The sequence below is a fragment of the Sardina pilchardus genome, chromosome 4, assembly GCF_963854185.1.
Source record: "Sardina pilchardus chromosome 4, fSarPil1.1, whole genome shotgun sequence".
NCBI lineage: Eukaryota > Metazoa > Chordata > Actinopteri > Clupeiformes > Clupeidae > Sardina > Sardina pilchardus.
In genome coordinates, this window is record NC_084997.1 from 21,634,427 (window position 1) to 21,653,236 (window position 18,810).

The following is an 18,810-nucleotide window of genomic DNA, read 5'->3' on the forward strand; positions in this document are numbered from 1 at the left end:
CACAGAAATAATAATACACACGCTGAATTACAAGCCTGGTCCATGCGATCGCGCCCACGGTTCACATATCAATTCACACATAATCCATCATTGGTCAAAGGACACGCCGTATTTGAAGCCACTGATCAAAGTGTTTGGAATGCTTCTGTGGGAGTGTTCTGTTGCAATGTCATTCCCCAAAGTCCTGTGGTTTGGGAGGGTTCGCACAATTGGCACATAAACTTTGCTCGTGGTGGAAAAGTGACTGAAAAAGAGAGATGTAAAAAAAAGTGGAAATACAAAAAAGAAAAAAGAAACATATGGCATAGCATGCAGGTTCCAGGCTTGTTTTGCAGCCGGTTAATTACCACACACACACACACACACACACACACACACACACACACACACATTTTTAAATAATAAACACTGGCCCACTAATCCCTTTGACAAAGCTGTGGAGTGGAAATTTCAGCCCAACCTGAGAAGGCCCTGTGTGTACACTGGATGTGAAAACACTGAAGACTAACAAGGAGACTTAATTGTGGTTAAACGGCTGGCTGGCCCAAAAGCATCTCCAGCGTGGCCGCAGGGGTCTCGCCAGCCTTTCTGCAGCCCGCGTCTGAAGAAGGGGATTATCAGGAAGTAAACAGGAGGGCCATGCAACGCCAGCAAACAGCAATACGGTAAATTAATCCGACAGTAAACATCATTAAAAAGGGACCTGTTGTCTAGAAAGCAGTAAATAACACTCGTACCTCACAAGCAGAAATCCTCTTTTCGCTGCCTTGCCTTTCACATTACATAGTGCAGACGTCTTTTACATCTGAGGATTATTCACAGTGAATGGCAAACGAGAAGCATCAAAGATCTCAGCACACTGCAGAAATAATTAGGGGGATGGGATGTAAACATTGCGCTATAGCCTCCCAAGACATGCCTGGGCAGAATTGATTATTACCAACTTAATTGGATTTTATATAATACATAGAGAAGGACCCTCAATCAGACTGGGGTGTAAAAATGGCCACTGTGTTTAATTCAAAAAATGAAGCAACAAAGAAACTTCATTTTTGTTGGCTTTTGTCTCGTCTGGCTTCACTGGTGGAGTTTAAACTCAGTGCCCTCTCCAGTTAGTCCTCTGCTGTTCCAGAATCAGTGTTCCACTGAGCTTGAAGTCATCGTCTCCCGTGTCGTGGACACACCAGGACACTAGGGCCCAGTAGAATATTTTAACGGTCACCAGCACGGCCATGCGAAAGATCAAATAAGCTTTAATGTCAAACCGGTGGTAAAAATATAAAAAATAAATGATTTTATACATCTGTGAAGCTTATTCAAGGTTCCGCAACCAAACTGGACGCACATCAGAACAATAAAATAATATATTGATGTTATGAGCATAACAAAAACTGCAGTCGAGACTGTGCGTCTAAAACTACATCACTCAGAACGCTGCCAGTGACATTTTTACCTCTGGCGTCTCCGCCTTTGACTACAGTTTTGGAGCACAGCCTCCTCGTTACCGACAGAGAGGAGTATTTTAAACCCCTGCTGTTGCTGGTTGATAATTGATAAGGTGAACTGGCTGACTCCGGCCTGACTCGACTCGGTCCTTCGGCGGAGTCCCGTGGCAACACACAGAACGTTTTACAGCATGCTCTGAACTCCCTGCCAAGGGCCGCAACGCGATCCCGCCGGGGCGCCCGGCCGGGCTACCAGCGCGAGTTTAAAGAGGGACAGAATGAACACGCGCAAGTGTCCAATGATGAAACGCGTCGGAAATATACATGCTGATGAAACGGCCTGTACTCATATAGGGACATTTGTATTCTTTATTGGCTGATGAAAAACAAAAAATGTTTCTCTATATGAATCATTTTGATTGGTCATCGCTGCCTTTCTCTGGCTTTCCTACTGTTAGCCACAGGAGAAGTGTGGGGCAGTGTTTTTTGGGTGGCACGGCCCAGTGCCACCTGGCCAGATGTGTTGTCTAGAGAAGCGGGCGAGGCGGGTGAGGTGAGGTAATGAAAATGCCACCCCCTGCAAGGGCGTGTCGCTCCCAGCCGGTGAGTTAATCACGGGCGTCTTACACCTCGTGAACTCCTTCCTCCCGCGTCTGCCGTGACTAGTCGAGAGCCAGCCTTTCATCAATGGCCACCCATCTGCCTCCCACACACACACACACACACACACACGCTCGCATACCTCACGGCTCGCTCTAATACAAACATCAATGAGCCCGTGTGCCAGCGTAGTCATGGGGCAGATCACTTTCAGCAGCTCCCCCAGAGGGGCAAGATATTAATAAAACACCTTCTGAGGGGACTCATTAGGAGACCTTCACACTATTGACAAATAGGACTCAAGTTCCACTTGACAATTACAGATGCCTCTCTGCAAGTCTGTAATACTAAGTAGTTTGTAGATAATACAAATATTATTTTCATGAAACAGTATTCTCACAAACTACAAACTCCCCTACAATGTCTCCACTCAAAGGTGGCTAATGAAATGGATGTGTTTGGACTAATTATAAGCCCTTACACTATTGACAAATAGGACTCAAGTTCCACTTGACAATTACAGATGCCTCTCTGCAAGTCTGTAATACTAAGTAGTTTGTAGATAAAACAAATATTATTTTCATGAAACAGTATTCTCTCACAAACTACAAACTCCCCTACAATGTCTCCACTCAAAGGTGGCTAATGAAATGGATGTGTTTGGACTAATTATAAGCCCTTACACTATTGACAAATAGGACTCAAGTTCCACTTGACAATTACAGATGCCTCTCTGCAAGTCTGTAATACTAAGTAGTTTGTAGATAATACAAATATTATTTTCATGAATCAGTATTCTCACAAATTACAAACTCCCCTACAATGTCTCCACTCAAAGGTGGCTAATGAAATGGATGTGTTTGGACTAATTATAAGCCCTTACACTATTGACAAATAGGACTCAAGTTCCATAGACAATTACAGATGCCTCTCTGCAAGTCTGTAATACTAAGTAGTTTGTAGATAATACAAATATTATTGTCATGAAACAAAATTCTCACAAACTACAAACTCCCCTACAATGTCTCCACTCAAAGGTAGCTACTGAAATGGATGTGTTTGGACTCATTATGACAACTGACAATTACAGATGCCTCTCCGCAAGTCTTTCATACTAAATAGTTTGGAGATAATACAAATATCGTTGTCATGAAACAGTATTCTCACAAACTCCCCTACAATGTGTCCACTCAAAGGTGGCTAATGAAATGGATGGCAGGAGTGTGAGTGGACGTACTCGGCAGCTATGCTCTTGTCTGGGGCGAGGCGCGCCCTGAGTCCAGACGTCTGGACCGGTCCTAACAGATGGCCCGGTCCTGCATGAGAAAGCCCATGCCTCACGTCCACTCAATCAAACCGAGGCAGACACACGCTAACAGAGCCTTCTCTCTTGCTCTCGCTGTCCCTGAAGTGCTGGGCTGCAGCCGCTCTGACTAAAGCTAGCACCCTCCCTCACTTCTCATGTTATCACAACTGACAGGGGGGGCTCTCGTGGAGAGATAAAACGCTGCTTGTTTCTGTTGGGACAACCTGTTCCCGTGACCCCAGCCGTTCTCCTTTTCACGCGACCGCTTTTAGGGGCGACGGGAGTGCGGGCCGTCGGGGACGGGAGGCCGCTGGTGACGTGGCGCGGCGCGGCGCGGCGCGGCGGTCTGCCGGAGGGGAAGCGAGAGAGAGGAATGAGGGGCCCGGGATAAAGGCTTCGGCGGGAGCCAAGCGGCGACAGGTGCGGCCAAATCCCCCTGAATACCCACCTCGCTCCTGAGACCGCGGCGCGTCACGTCCCGGCACTAAATCTGCTGGCACACACAGCGCCCTGCCTCGGTGCGGACATCTCCCGGTAAGTCTGGTGCCTGTCTGTGCACGGCACAGTATTTATACACATATCACTTCCACTGCATGCTCCTGACGGATGGCGCCATGTGTGTGTGTGTGTGTGTGTGTGTGTGTGTGTGTGTGTGTGCAGGATCCCGCTGCCCGTCTTTTCTACAATAGCACTTGAGTTGAGCAGCACAGTACACAATGGGCGGCGTGAGCGAACATGCTTTTTCTTCCTCAAGAGGGGATTTGAAGGCATGATGCATGAGGCAGCTCCGACTGTTACTGTGAGGCTCTGGACTGGAATGAAGAGATGAAGTTCTGCAGAACGGCAAAAGCATCCCAGTGCCAGCATCATTATGCTTATCTGATGAGGCAATGAAAGTGCAATCAAAGCACACGCATCCAATTAAAACAAATGGGAGTAGGACTAAAAGCCAAGTAATAAGTAAAGAGAAAAGTCCGCTGCAACCAAAATGATGCTCCCAATTTTTTCTTTAAAAAAAAAAAAATTGACGTTTCAGGCTTGTAAAACCTCCCTCAGACGAGGAAAAAATTGGGAGCAAATTTTTGGATGCCGCGGACTTTTCTCCTTACTCATGTGATGAGTCAAAGCAATCCCACTGGCCCTCCACGTCTTAACCAGCATGTGCCCTGCATACATGAGCTGCTTCATAAGCAGGGGATCTGTACAGTACATGCCTGGTTATATCCAGTGTCTCAGAACAACAATTCTTCAGCTCTTCAGCATTTGTCAGATAAAAACAGCACCACCGGCCTCATGTCGATATCACTCAAGGGGCCATTAGCCTACGGCTTCACAGCGAACATAACTCAGATCGTTTTCAAGGCCGCGGAAAACACCCCCGAAAAAGAGCAAAAATAATAATGCCACAGGATCCATAATTACCTGTTAATGGCCTCGCTCTCTGCGGAGTGATCTGCTCGAGCTCCATTACGGGGTAAATCTGTTCCCTCTTCTTCCCGAGTTTTAATTTCACTCTGGAGGATCATTAAGGTGAGGTGACTACTCTAGGAACATGATCTCTGACCACGCCAAGCAAAGAAATATGCTTGTGGAACAGAAATGAGGTTGTTCCTAACAAGTCATATCTATTGCCTTTGAATGTATTTAAAGTCATATTCCGATCAAAGTAAAGAAAAAAAGGCAACACCCCCTCCCAAGAAAGTCATATCTATTGCCTTGAATGTATTTAAAGTCATATTCCGATTAAAGTCTTTAAAAAAAAGCACCCCCCCCAAAAAAAAAAAACCCAGCAACTTGATAATATTTCCTGGATGTCAGTGGAATGAGCTTTGGAATTTTTAATACAGCAAAGTGAGAGAGGCTTTCTTCTGATCCTTTTTTAACCTTGTCATGTTCTGCTGCTGCTGCTGCTGCTGCTTCCTGGTTGCGTTGGTTCCACTGCATCCCTCGGCTGCGTGGAGACACTAACTCAGACGGCCGTGTGACTCCCGGTGTGAACATGCAGTCCACTGAGGTGAGACACTTCATCATCACCGGGCCTCATTTATCAACACCTCCCTCCTCCCCCCTCTAGCAGCCAAATGACAGAACACTGATAAAACGACTACGAGTCAGCCGCCGTGATTTGCCCTCGGGTGAAGACTGTCCGAGTTGTTAAAAAAAAAAAAAAAAAAAAAAAAAAAGCGTCGATGTGCTGATTAGAGCGATGCGGCGTGCTGTCGCGGTGAGGAACAGAGCAATCACCGACAGGCCGCATCGCGGCCGCCCTGGGTCTCCCGAGGAGGATAGGGGGGCTCGGGCCGTAATGGACCCCGCCTGTGAACCTCATTAACGTATTGACAGATATGAAGTGGTGCCCGAGTGTTAATAGCGGGGTCGCTTGTTGCCGACGGAAGATGAGACGACGACGCCGACGGATCAGGCGGACGCTGTTCCCGAGGGCCAAGAGGTGAAGCGCGCTCCCCACGACGCTCCGACTGATTAAAACGATGCGGCCGCCTCGGCATGCCGAACGCGAGGAAGCCGGGGTTCCATTAGATGGTTGGGAGAGGATGTTTCCATGTGGTTTGGTGCTTTTACTTCAACGTCTACCAATCATCAATCATTTGCACAGTTGTTAATGTTTGAAAGTCATCTGGATATAAATATTTGCAAATGGAGATAAAATGCTCTTGGGGGAATATTGCTTACCACAGCTCTTTCATACTGTGTTGGTTATGCAGTCAATGCAACAAGGGTTCAGAGAATGAGGCCATTATAGAAATGATATCCTGCTTGCAAGAGCAAAACACAAGGCCCAAGCATGAGAAACAAAGACAACTGGAGCCTAAATGAGAGGCTCACTTTCCCGGAAAGGAAGTTCCTTACAGCTATTGGCCAGGAGCCTGCCGTAAAAAATGTGACATACGAGATGAATGTTGCCGTTCCATATTAAAATGCCAGTGCTAACAGTGTATGCCAGCCTCACAGTGTGTGTGTGTTTGTGTGTGCCACCGTGAAGGCACTTCTTTACTACTCTGTTTTCCATACAGGCTAATTTGTGCACAAAGGTGGTTATCACCAAACTGCCTAATTACATAATCAGCTAATACTGCGAAACCTGTGTGTGCAAGTGCAAACAAATGATAATACAGCAAGACATATTGTTAGATAAATTCAGTAGATGATCCTACTACTGACAGATTGAAATGCATGTATCGAATAGGCCTACTGTCATCCATACAGTCATCCTTTACTACTTATAATTTCTTAGGAGACAACAAATCAAATCAAATCAACAACACAGTTCAGTTGTCTTGACAACACAAAAGTGAGCTACTGTGTGCCACACCAAACTACAGAGATACTAGTTTTTTAAACCGTGAAATTACATGTTTATACGTCCTTAAGAGGAGCTCATCAATCTTTCAGCCAGAAAAGCACTTCCCATATTTATAAATCTAAACAGAGGTTGAAAAGCAACTCCTAATGTTTTTTTATGTTTATTTTTGAGTGGCCTAGCCGACAGTGACAATTATGTCGGAGGAATCTGCAGAATCTACATTACATAATGACCTGGCCGCGGCTAAAATAAATAAACGCTCACCACAGTAGAGGTGGATGTGTCTCAGTGAAGCGGTGCCAAAAAAACAAAAATGGAGGGCTGAGCCAACCACACACTGGAAGCCATTAGACTTAATATATCCCATAGCAACAGCCTTCACCAGGCACAATACATGAGATTAGTCCAGATGACTGTCAATTCCGACCACCAGACAAACAGAACGGGGGAAATAAAACAGCCCAAAGTTCCATGCAATGATACACAAACACAAGGGATGGTGTAGAAAGCAGAGAAAGAGAAACATCAATATTCCAAATAAACGCACAGGAAATGTGGGCCGCCACACGGCTTCTGCCTGTCGGTCGGTTTCCAGCGGAGGCATGAGACGGCCGCGTGCAGTTTGGCTCTCTCGCACCAGGCGCCACATTTCTGCTGGACTAGAGGCGGCTCAGCGGGGCAAACGCAATCAACGAGCCAACACAATTAATTCCCCCCCCTGCATAACTCCGTTAGGCCTGGAAGCACATCCACTCATGACTGCATCCTAATGGACCCAGGGGTATCGCATAGCTGAGGAGCCCCACCGGCGAGGCCATCACGCAGCCCAAATTGTCAGGGCTAATGGTGTCTTCGGTTTCAATGGCACAATAACACGACGCTTCCTCAGCATTCAGAGATAATGTGAGCGACAATTTTCGCCAGCAGCCAGTTTTTAGCGTGATTTATACAAAACATTCATCCACATTATGTTTGTGTCAATGCTCGTTAGCTTGCAAAACAGCTCGCCCAAACACACCACATTAAACCTCTGAACACTGAACGGCGCTGAAAATAAGATGAAAGACATTCGATGTAACGGGGGCGGACCACTGCCTGGACCACCACGGCCTTCTCCTGCCACGCTGCAGATATCAAAGCCACCACGGACAGACCTCCCCCAGGAGGCACAGGGGAGTAGAGCAGCCCGGCGGGCCCAGGCCGGGGCTCCGTGGGTGGGGGGGGAGTGGGTGGTGAGAGGGCCCGGGAGTGTGGAGGTGGAGCTACTCCCTCAGGTAACCCGGGGTGATGGCCGAAGCCCCACACTGGGATCACACAGGGCTATATACCTCACACATTCCGGTCACGCTCCCCACACTAATACCTAATCAAAGAGCACGCAGCAGAGGCCAGTAAACAGGGGATGGACTCACAGTGGTCACTCGGGAGACGCTGGACACTCCGGCACAGAGGAAGACAAAAGAGAAGCAAGCAGCTGCAGGAAGTGGAGTGGGGGGGGGGGGGGGTCATGACTGTGTCTTGAAGTGGACAACATGAGGAGTACCAGGGGAGGGGTCAGATAAGTCTGTATGGAGGGGATGAGGAGTGGTGGGGAGAGGAGAGGAAATGAGGAGGAAGAGGAGAGAAGAGGAGAGGAGGAGAAAGAGGAGAGGATATAAGAGGAGAGGCGAGGGTGAAGGGGAGAGGAGGATAGGAGGGGAGGAGAGGATATGAGAGGAGAGGAGAGGGAGAAGAGGAGGGAAGAGGAGAGGAGAGGAGGAAACAGGAGAGTAGAGGGGGAAACAGGAGAGGAGAGGGGAAGAAGACAGGAGACAAGAGGGGAGGGGGAGATATGGAGGGGAGAGGAAAAGAGAGAAGAGGAGAGGAGAGGGGGATATGAGGGGAGAGGAACTGGTGAAAGATGGAGGGGAGGGGGTTGAGGAGAGGAATAATGTGTCAGAAATGAAGACGACTTAATTAAATGTGACTGCGGCTGGGAGAAGCACGACGAAATGGTGAATAATTATGTGGTCACTGATACTCCTGCTCAAGGTAAGGACTCTGCGCAAAAAAAAGGAATAAAGAAGAGAAAATAAAACAGCTGCCAAATTGACAACACTCTTGATGTTCTAAGAAAGAGTCATGCTATGTGAAATCTAATAATAAACCAAACAGAACAAAATAAGTGCCATCATAAAATGTAAGTTACAATAACACAGGCTTATTGTTAGCCAGTGTAATTTCACTTGTATCAAACCAGATATTCTTAACATATTTTGTCGTTGTTTATTTTTTCAGAAAAATAAATAATTCTGTCTAGTGGCACGACTAAATCTTTCATTGATATTATTGTGAAGACTATTTTAAAACTAAAGAGAAATTGTGACAACAACAACAACAAAAACCCCCCCCTCAAATCAGGCAAACAACATCCTCACAAGAGAGAGGCCCAAGGCCCAGAATGCAGTGCGGTGCTGATGGGTGGCCGTGGCTAATGCCCTCATTTCCCTCTGCGGCCCGCTGGGGCAGATCCAGGAACAGCTCCTGCCACCATGCCCTCGCCACCACCACCACCACGGACACTCCCCACTGGCTAATTGCCCACTTATTCATGAGCACGCGGCAGGCAGGCAGGCAGGCGGGCGGGCAGGCCTCCCTTCATGGGCTCTCTGTGCCCACAGCACTGCAGCCCCCCCCCCCCCCCCCCCCCGCCACCCCTCCTCCCTCCTGCTCCCCTCCCCTCCAGCGGTGGCCCACTGGGTCAGTGTAGAGATTGGCTGCTGTCCTCCAGGAGTTGACTCCATTAGTGAGCGCGATGGAGCCCAAACTGCCACATGGAATGTTAGAGTTGTGGAGGGTGGTGTGTGTGTGTGTGTGTGTGTGTGGGGGGGGGGGGGGTCGTACAGCACGCTTCCCCCCCCAGAGAGGTGTCCTCTGGTCCAGTACAAAGTGCCGCGCACATTGAAAAATCAATCTAGTTAACCTCAATATTGATATGAGTGTGTATCTGTTGACATGGGCGCTGGTGAGAGCTCAGGGCCTCATTCAGCCAGAGAATGGAAGGAGTGCTTAACAAAGCATTCCAAGGACACAGGGATGGAGCCTCGCAGGCAGAGCGAGCGAGAGAGCGAGAGTGACTGACAGACTGAACTCAAATCGGGAAGCGCTGGAACTTACGCTTTGTTGCATTGTTCTCCACACAATCCTCTGGCAAGCAGCATGAAAGAAAGAGACAGGCATTTCACTGACAATGTATCTCCACAGAGCAAAGGAGCACAGAATAAGAGAAAGAGAGAGAGAAGAGAGAGAGAGAGGGAGAGAGAGAGAGAGAGGGAAAAGGAGAGAGAAAGAGCAGAGATAGAAAAAGGAGGAGATGTCTCTGTGTGTGTGTGTGTGTGTGTGTGTGTGTGTGTGCGTGCGTGACTGAGAAAATGTGTGCACAATACGCGGCGTAATAAACCTTTGAAAGAAACTGCTCCATATACGCACTTAATGGCCTAATTTTCACACCTAACTGCTAGTGTATTATCTCCTGTCTTATATTGCATCAGCTAACAGTAACAAAGGCCTCCCTTTGTGCCGCAAACATTTCAAACTGTTTTCTCAGGTGTCTCTCTGTATTGACAATATAATTGCAGACGCCACTTGAATTGTGACTGGTGGATAGATGGGCTTTTAAAGGTATGATTTTAAAATGACCTCACTTGTGACTCTCTCCCTCCCTCCCCCCTCCTGCTATATCCAGATCAGAGCCAGCTCCCCTGCTCCTGTGATAATCCTTAATGAGAACTGTCCCTCATCTGAATTGGGCTGTCAGATCCGCGCTAACCCACAGCCAAGCTCTAAGTTTGGCATCAAGGTTGTTTGAGGTCACGCCGCGGAGAACTTCTAAATCTGTGAGTTGTGAGGCGGCCTGCCCCGGGAGCCAAGCGGCGGGCAAACGCAAAGGAGCGGGCTCTACCCGCCACTGCCGCCGCCCGCTGGTACCACCACCACCACCGCCGCCACTCCTCTCAAAATGTTTGCTGTACACAAGATGAGTCTCTTTTGTTGATCTCCAACAAACCATTGTGTTTGTGAGACAAACAGCCCTGAGCCTGGTGGAGGAGGCGACAGGCGCACCTATCCCCCCCCCCCGTCCCCCCCACTCCCATTCTGTCGTCCCCGAGGACCCGCCAATTTGTTAACAAACACAAATCAATAGAGGAGCCTGACCAGAAGACGAAAACAAAGAATTAATTTCCGGGCGCTCGGAGGGGGGGCCCCCGCCACTGGGAAAAACTCATAAGCTTTAATCAACATTGTCAAGTCGCGGCAAGACAAATGATGTTTACAGTGGAGGCAGTGTCATTTCAGCTGCCCTGCCTCTGCCTTCCCTTACCAATCTGTCCAGGCTGGTGCCCGCCGCTGTGGTGGGGTGCTCCTCGGGGCTGTAGGGCTTGAAGCGGGCGGTGAACACATCCGAGATGCCACGGGCAGACCTGCCCATTCCTGAGGGCTTGGGTTGACCGCATCCTTGAAAAACCTGCAATTAGGAGGGAGAAATGTGTCCCACTGTTGTTCTGCATGGAAAAGGGCTAGAATTACTTGTGACTAAGAGAGGAAACGAAAACAATATGCCGTTCCAACATGTTAAGGACTCGCCGTTTTACCCCTAAGATATTCCCAAACATGGACGCTACTTAAAGCTCAACGTCACATGAGCTGAACCGTGGCTGTAATACTTTAAGTTGGGATCTGTCTAACCACATGTAATTTTATGGCTTTAAATTATGGGAGACACTGTGCGCCTGGAATGCCGTGCACGTAGGCAAAACGGCAGAAATGCTTTCCGTATTATAAGCAACCACTTGGCAGATCCAATTTAGACCCGCCTCACGCCAAACCCCAAACATGTGAACACGAGAATCTCCTCATGGCCACTTTGGATTTCTTAACCCCCTTCGAGTGCAACAATTTGTGGGCAGAAAGAAAATGCAGTGTAACACAGGAAGCCTATTAACTACTGCGAACAGCGCTCGGATACTGTGACCAGTAGCAAGCATGTAATTCCAAATACATAGCTATAATTGGTGTAATTGAGATCAGGTTTCAAGTGGACTTGAGCCTAGCATGTGAGTGACTGAACCCAAGGGGTCTGCATAAAACATGCACAGACACACACACACACACACACACACACACACACACACACACACACACACACAGATGTACACACAGATGTACACACATATGTATGTACACACAGACACAGACACAGACACACACACACACACAGACACACTCACAGACACAGACACAGACACAGACACAAACACAGACACACACACAGACACACACACACACACTGACACACACACACAGACACACACACACACACACACACACACACACACACACACACACACAGACACACACACACACACACACACACACACTTCGAGCCGAGGCTAAAGGTGTCCCACACTAAGTCTGCAACAAAAGGTGGTGGACATACTCTTTGGGTGATCTCAAGACTACTATCTTGCATATTCATGATGGCTTCGGAGATCTTGACATCGATCGGCTCCATGACAGACTCAATGTTGAAGGGTCCCTCCAGTCTCTCAGTCACCAGCAACATGGCATCTGTCACAACAGAGGGGGGAGAGAGGGACAGAGAGAGAGAGAGAGAGAGGGAGAGAGAGAGAGAGGGACAGAGAGAGAGAGGGGGGAGAGGGACAGAGTTTCAGCAGGCACAATTTGAGCAGAGACTATTTGAGGAAGACAAACAGGACAAGTGTCTGTCTGGAGAATAGATTACATCTCTTCGGCTTGCCAGCAGTGTCAACTACATCTGTAACTTTGATTCCAACTGTCACATTCGGAGTGGTTCACACATGTTCAAAAAATGTGTGATCTGTGGCATCTAAAAGGAGATTTTTTTTAAGAGTACAGGAACAGATGGCGATGCCATTTTCAGACCAGGAAATGAATACATTAAAACACTACATCCATATGAATTGAACAACTTCTCCAACAGTTTCCTCAGTGACCCCCCCACCCTTACCAGTGAAAGGCAACCATCTATTTTTAATACAAATGTTCACTTCATAGTTTCGTCTGAGGGTTTTATTTTTCCATTTCAGATATTACAGAATAAAACAGAATGTGAATGTGCAAAAATGAATCAGTCACTGAAATGTCTAATACAAGACATGACATTGATTTACTTTAGAATTGGATTTGGGGCCCATGTTTTATCACAGTGAACTATTTGAGTTATTTCTGACTTGTACTCACAGTCATAAAAGTATACCTTTCTAAAGCATTCCGTGTCCACTGCCAGCGCGACAAGCTCATATCTTGTGTGTACCTAGTCTGATGCGCACTGATAACTGGTATGGATATTTTTGGGGCAGGGCAGTGCAGTGCAGTGCCTTTAAATAGAAATGCATCCTTGGAGGTTAACTTGTGTTGGGGAGGCTCAGCAGCATGGCTCTCTCCAGGCCAGATCTATTTCCTCTCAATTACACTGAAGAGACCCTCCGCTCTGTTTACTCGTCCACGGCTGAAACAAAAAAAGAGCCCTGATGCTGCTCGAGATCTCTATGGCAAAGACAGATAAATTCTCTAGGAAATATAACAGATGCTGAGGACCATCTCATAAATCGGTCACAATATCTTACAGACTATCTTGCTAAGAATAAATCTTACTGTGAAGATTTGATAAAGCAACACTAAAGCACTTTTTCCTCTGTTGCACGGACACTATTTGTTTATCCAGCGTGTAACGATGTCCACAGACAAGGTGGAGTATGTTGCATGATATTAATTAAGTATGATGTATTGCGACATCAAATCAAGTCAAATTTGTAGTTTCTTATGTCTCATTTCATCAAACTACAGATACGCTACCCGATCTGGTAAAGTTACATAGTGCGGTTATAGCCGATAGAGGGCTAAGTGATTTATTAATTGCAGAAATGCCGTTCACCCTGTTACAAGTTGATTAACCGCTGAAATGATTTTGGAAACATTATTCTAAGGTACGAAAGACTCTTTAGTGTTGCTTTAAACAAGCTCAAATGCAATGCTATGTGGGAAAAGTGAGTATTATCTAGAAAATGTCTCTTTTAGCGGAAGAGGGCTATGTGTGGACGGAGCACTATCCCAAGCTGGAGTAGAGGTCAAGAGTGGAGAAAAATGTAAAAAAATGAGCAGTGCTATCAGATGGGCAGCACAGCATGGGCAGAACCAGTGATCAGGCAGATGGGTCCTCAAACTGTGCCACACTTATTGAACAGAGGGGCAGGGGCACGGAGGGGAGAGAGAGAGAGGGAGAGAGAGAGAGAGAGAGAGAGAGAGAGAGGGAGGGAGAGACAGAGAGAGGGCGGGAGAGGGAGAGAAAGAGAGAGAGAGAGAGAGAGAGGTAGGGGGAGAGAGAGGGAGAGAGAGAGGTAGGGGAGAGGGAGAGAGAGGTAGGGGGAGAGAGAGGGAGAGAGAGAGGTAGGGGAGAGAGAGGGAGAGAGAGAGGTAGGGGGAAAGAAAGAGAGAGAGAGGGAGGGAGAGAGAGAGAGTGGAGGAGAGAGAGGGAGAGAGAGAGGTATGGAGAGAGAGAGAGCAAGAGGAAAAGACAGGAAAGGGGAGATGATGCATGAGGGAGATTATAAAAGAGGAGTGGGGAGAACACAGGGGAGAGAGCAATAGAAATGCACACGGGCTCCGGGTGTGCTGGGCGGAGGTGGAGATGGGGGTGGAGATGGGGGTGGAGGTGGGGGTGGGTGGAGATGGGGGGTGGGTGATGACAGCCATTAGGGGTCAAGTTAGATCAGTGACGCTAGCTGCAGTCGTGCAGCAGGGACACCCTCACTTCCACAGTGCTGGGACTTAGTGCACAGATAGTCTGAACACATGGAGAATGAATGGTTCTCATTTAAGGGCAGAGCTTGATGTCAGAGCTCCTGTGGGTTATTCACCCGCCTCACACACATGCACACACACACACACACACACACACACACACACACACACACACACACACACACACACACACACACACACACACACACACACACACACACACACACACACACACACACACACACACACACACACAAACAACATCCTTCCCCCAATCTGCTGCAGTGCCAGACAGATAGGCTTGCCTCCAGCAAGAGCAGATCTGGTTATCAACAGCTAACAGCCATGCAAATCGCCTCATTTCATCCTCAATTGAAAGACGTGTCACAAACGGCGAGGGCTGCACAACTTCTTGGAAAAGGACAATTTTGTTTTGCTTTCGAATGGCCCACTGAAATAGAAGTGCACAGCATATTCTGCAAGTGGTAAATAATTGGAATCTGTGTTTTAGGGGCAGAGAGCTCTCATGGTGAGTTGTATCTCCCGGCCCCATCAGAGAGTTTTTCTCCCTTGAAAGAAAGCCTTTGTGACAAGGACAAATAAGAAAACAAAGAGGGCCAATATATTGGTCTTAGCTTTTTTCCACTCTAATCTCTGGAGTGAGAAATGGCTCGGCCGTAATTTGGATTCTGCACAGCATAGCTCATCTGCAGCTCACTTGGGAAAGCAGTGGTGCAATGTGACACCTTGGAGGAAAAAAGAAGTGCAAGAAAAAGCAGGTTTTGGTGCTGGTGCAGAATCACACTCACACACACACACACACAGACAGACACAAACACACAAACACTCTCACACACACACAAACATACAACAATTACATCAGTCAGTGAAATACTTCCATGTTAAAAAAACTCAGGCACTGGTAAGCTGCATTTGAAAAATGAAAACACATCAATCAGACGACTGATCAATCAACGTATGTTCAGTTATGTACGTCTGTATTATTTATAAGCCATTTACCAAACAGAGCATTTCTGCTTTTCAGATTCAAAAATAAATTCAAGCTTGGCTGACACTGACAGCCATCTATGTTCCATGAATAATTTGCCAGGTACATCTGACTGAGGAGTGGCGGGGGAAACTACAATGCATCTCTCCACCCAACTTCTGACTCGAGCTGAAACAAACGCCCGTGAACAGCTTGCATCTAAATCCAAAAGATTGGTTCCATTGGCAGTTCCGTCAGGTTCAAATCCCATTCTGTGAAACGCAGCTGAGGTTCTCCCGTGCCAGCTCATGTGCCGACTCCTGAAACAGGTTGCCTTTAATCTGAGAATAGCAGCGGGAACATGGGCTCCCTCCCTTTAAAACATGCCCATGAATATTTGATGTCCAGATAAAAAATGATCTGCATAAAGAATCTATGTGTCAGCGCACCCCTCACACCCAGTGTCGAGAAAGCTTGTGAAAGCATGAATTGGTTGAGGGGACACAGATAAAAAATTCAGACAAAGGCACATTAGCTTCTTAACACGGGTCCCTCAACAGCCACAAACACTCTGGTGTTGACAGAGAGACAGAATTTTTGCAATACTCATTAGACCAATATCAAGGTTTTGTGCTGCTGCTGTCTTTTTTTTAAGCTAATAACCCACAAAATGGAGTTCCCATGTGAGGAAAACACCATTAGTGGTCGATTATGCTGTCTAATGTTGTGATTTGTCCAACTAAACCGAGCAATCACTGCTACACATACGAGATCTGAGCCTGAGGGTAGACAGCATAGAGATCATCATGTGCTACTCGCAGTACACCTTTGTGATACTCAGCAAGCACACATCGGTCATTGGAGAAGCACTATTCTTTAACAATCTCCTTTTGATTTTTTGTTGGCCAAACAGAGTGCAACAGCAGCGCAGCGCACAGCAGCCTTATTGGTGAGGAGGAACCCTACGCTCTCTAGGGCTTCGCATGTTGTACCGTGTGGCCCCGGCTTCCAATGAGACTCGGCAGCACAATCCAATAAGAGGGACATTCTCTAAAAGATCCTGTTACTAATGGGAGCTGAGATCATTTAGTCATGCAGGCTTCACTCCTTCACACAGCATCTGTCTAAAGACTTCTAATGCCATCTGACATTTCAACTATTTTATCCACAACTATGTTGAGGAAGCACCCCCCACCTCCCCACCCCACACACCCTTTTATTTCCCGTCCAGCCACATGTTCAGCAGGGCATTACCACAACAAACCCCACAGGGCCTGTGAATGCGCACACACACACACACACACACACTCACCAGCTGGGCATCTGTGAAACGGGAGAGGCATTGGTTATGTGATGTTCATCTAAACTACTTCATTACAAACATCTCCAGACACAATGGCACCACGGCCCCTTTTTTAACCATCAAGAAAAAATGAGCCAACAGAGGACTCTAGGGAGAGTCCACACACCGCGCTCTGCATCCGGGTCTTACAGGATTGAGACTGCCATTAAGACTGCCATTCAGAGAAAAAAACTCAAAAAGTGACATCTATTCAGCAAAGACAACAAAGGGACAGTTAAAATGGCATATATCACAAGACACAGGGAGACCACAGAAAGCATGTATATAAGAGATATAGCAGAGATAAAAAAAAAAAACAAAGGCACATCATGGTGTATTTCTCCTACTTGGAGATTGGGTGAGACGAGGGGGGATGACTGTGGTGTGTTCACACAGCTGGAGCTCTGAGAGGGAGGACCAGGGCAGAACAGGATGGGAGGGGAGAGGAGAGGGGAGGAGTGGAGAGGAGATGAGAGGAGAGGAGAGGAGATGGGAGGAGAGGAGAGGAGAGGGGAGGGGAGGAGAGGAGAGGAGAGGAGAGGAGAGGAGAGAGAGGGGAGGAGGGGAGAGGAGAGGAGATGGGAGGAGAGGAGAGGAGAGAGAGGGGAGGAGGGGAGAGGAGAGGAGAGGAGAGGAGAGGAGAGGAGAGGAGAGGGGAGGAGAGGAGAGGAGAGGAGAGGAGAGGAAAGGAGAGGATATGGGAGGAGAGGGGAGGAGAGGAGAGGAGAGGAGATGGGAGGAGAGGAGAGGAGAGGAGAGGAGAGGAGAGGATAGGAAATGGGAGGAGAGGAGAGGAGAGGAGAGGAGAGGAGAGGATAGGAAATGGGAGGAAAGGAGAGGAGAGGAGAGAGGAGAGGAGATGGGAGGAGAGGAGACAAGAGGAGTGGAGAGGAGAGGAGAGGAGAGGGGAGGAGAGAGGAGGAGGGGGGAGGGGAGAGGAGAGGAGAGGAGAGGAGTGGAGAGGGGAGGAGAGGGAAGGAGAGGAGAGGAGAGAGGAGATGAGAGGAGAGGAGATGGGAGGAGAGGAGAGGAGAGGAGAGGAGAGGAGAGGAGAGGAGAGGGGAGGGGAGGGGAGGTGGCTGATGCCATCATGGCTCATCATGGCCACCTCACCTTGCACACAGCTGCTTCCCATTACAGCCCTCTCCTCCTGCCCGCACCTCAGGATGGATAGACGAGCACTTATTTGTATTTGTTTAACCCCGTGTATCTGGGCAGTTAGGCGAGCCACAGTGATTAGTCAGAGTGCAAACAGCCATTATAAAGCCATTTGCGGAGGGCTCCGCTGGGCTCGTGACACAGCCATGGGAGAACACAAGGGCTGCCTCGCCCTGCGCGCGTGCAAGTGCACGTGCACGTGCGCGCTCCTAAGGTACTCTCCACCGCCCGCAAGGACAATTAGCGCTTCCTGCTCTCTCCCAGTTACAACAGCTGGGCTTTATCTGCCCAATGTGAAACATATGCCACATGTTCACTCAAGTCTCGTCACAATCCACGAAAAACCACACGGAGGAGGACTTCAGCGTCGCGATATAGCGGCTAAATTTAAGTACATTAACCTATCACCGCTCTGCTTATGAGTCGTCCACAGGGAATGACACAAAGCATTATCAAGTATCTCTTTTGAGGATCAGAATCCCGCTAACATGTCAACATGAAGAAGGCACCTCCAGGCGCAAATTACACGAAAGAATATTCACGTGATGTATTATTAGCTACGTTATCAAGTTGCAGGTCAATTAGTCTTGTTGTCCCCTGTGGTTAGCATGGGCAATACTTCTCTTTATGGAAGGCTGAACAGATGGGTTCTTATTGGATGCATAGTACTTTAATGTCACAGCTTCAGAAAAACACAGCAATAAGGAACATGCTGTCACTCATAATTTACACAGTTTATTTTTACTAGATGTCATGATCATCACTGGCTAATGAACAAATACTGACTGACAGCTGAAATAACTTCAAACAGAAGGATCTCGAATCATA

The 18,810-nt window shown here is 47.8% G+C and overlaps 1 protein-coding gene across 2 annotated transcripts in view; it reads right to left on the reverse strand.

Annotated features, from left to right (window-relative positions):
- The window catches only part of gpc6b (glypican 6b), a 56,538-nt gene that overhangs the window by 8,142 nt on the left and 29,586 nt on the right, over window positions 1–18,810 (reverse strand). For both annotated transcript variants that reach the window (XM_062534604.1, XM_062534603.1), the window contains exons 5-6: window positions 12,150–12,280; window positions 11,034–11,177 (exon numbers count right to left, since the gene is read on the reverse strand). In XM_062534604.1, the coding sequence (XP_062390588.1) occupies window positions 11,034–11,177; window positions 12,150–12,280 (275 nt within the window). The remainder of the gene's footprint in view (window positions 1–11,033; window positions 11,178–12,149; window positions 12,281–18,810) is intronic.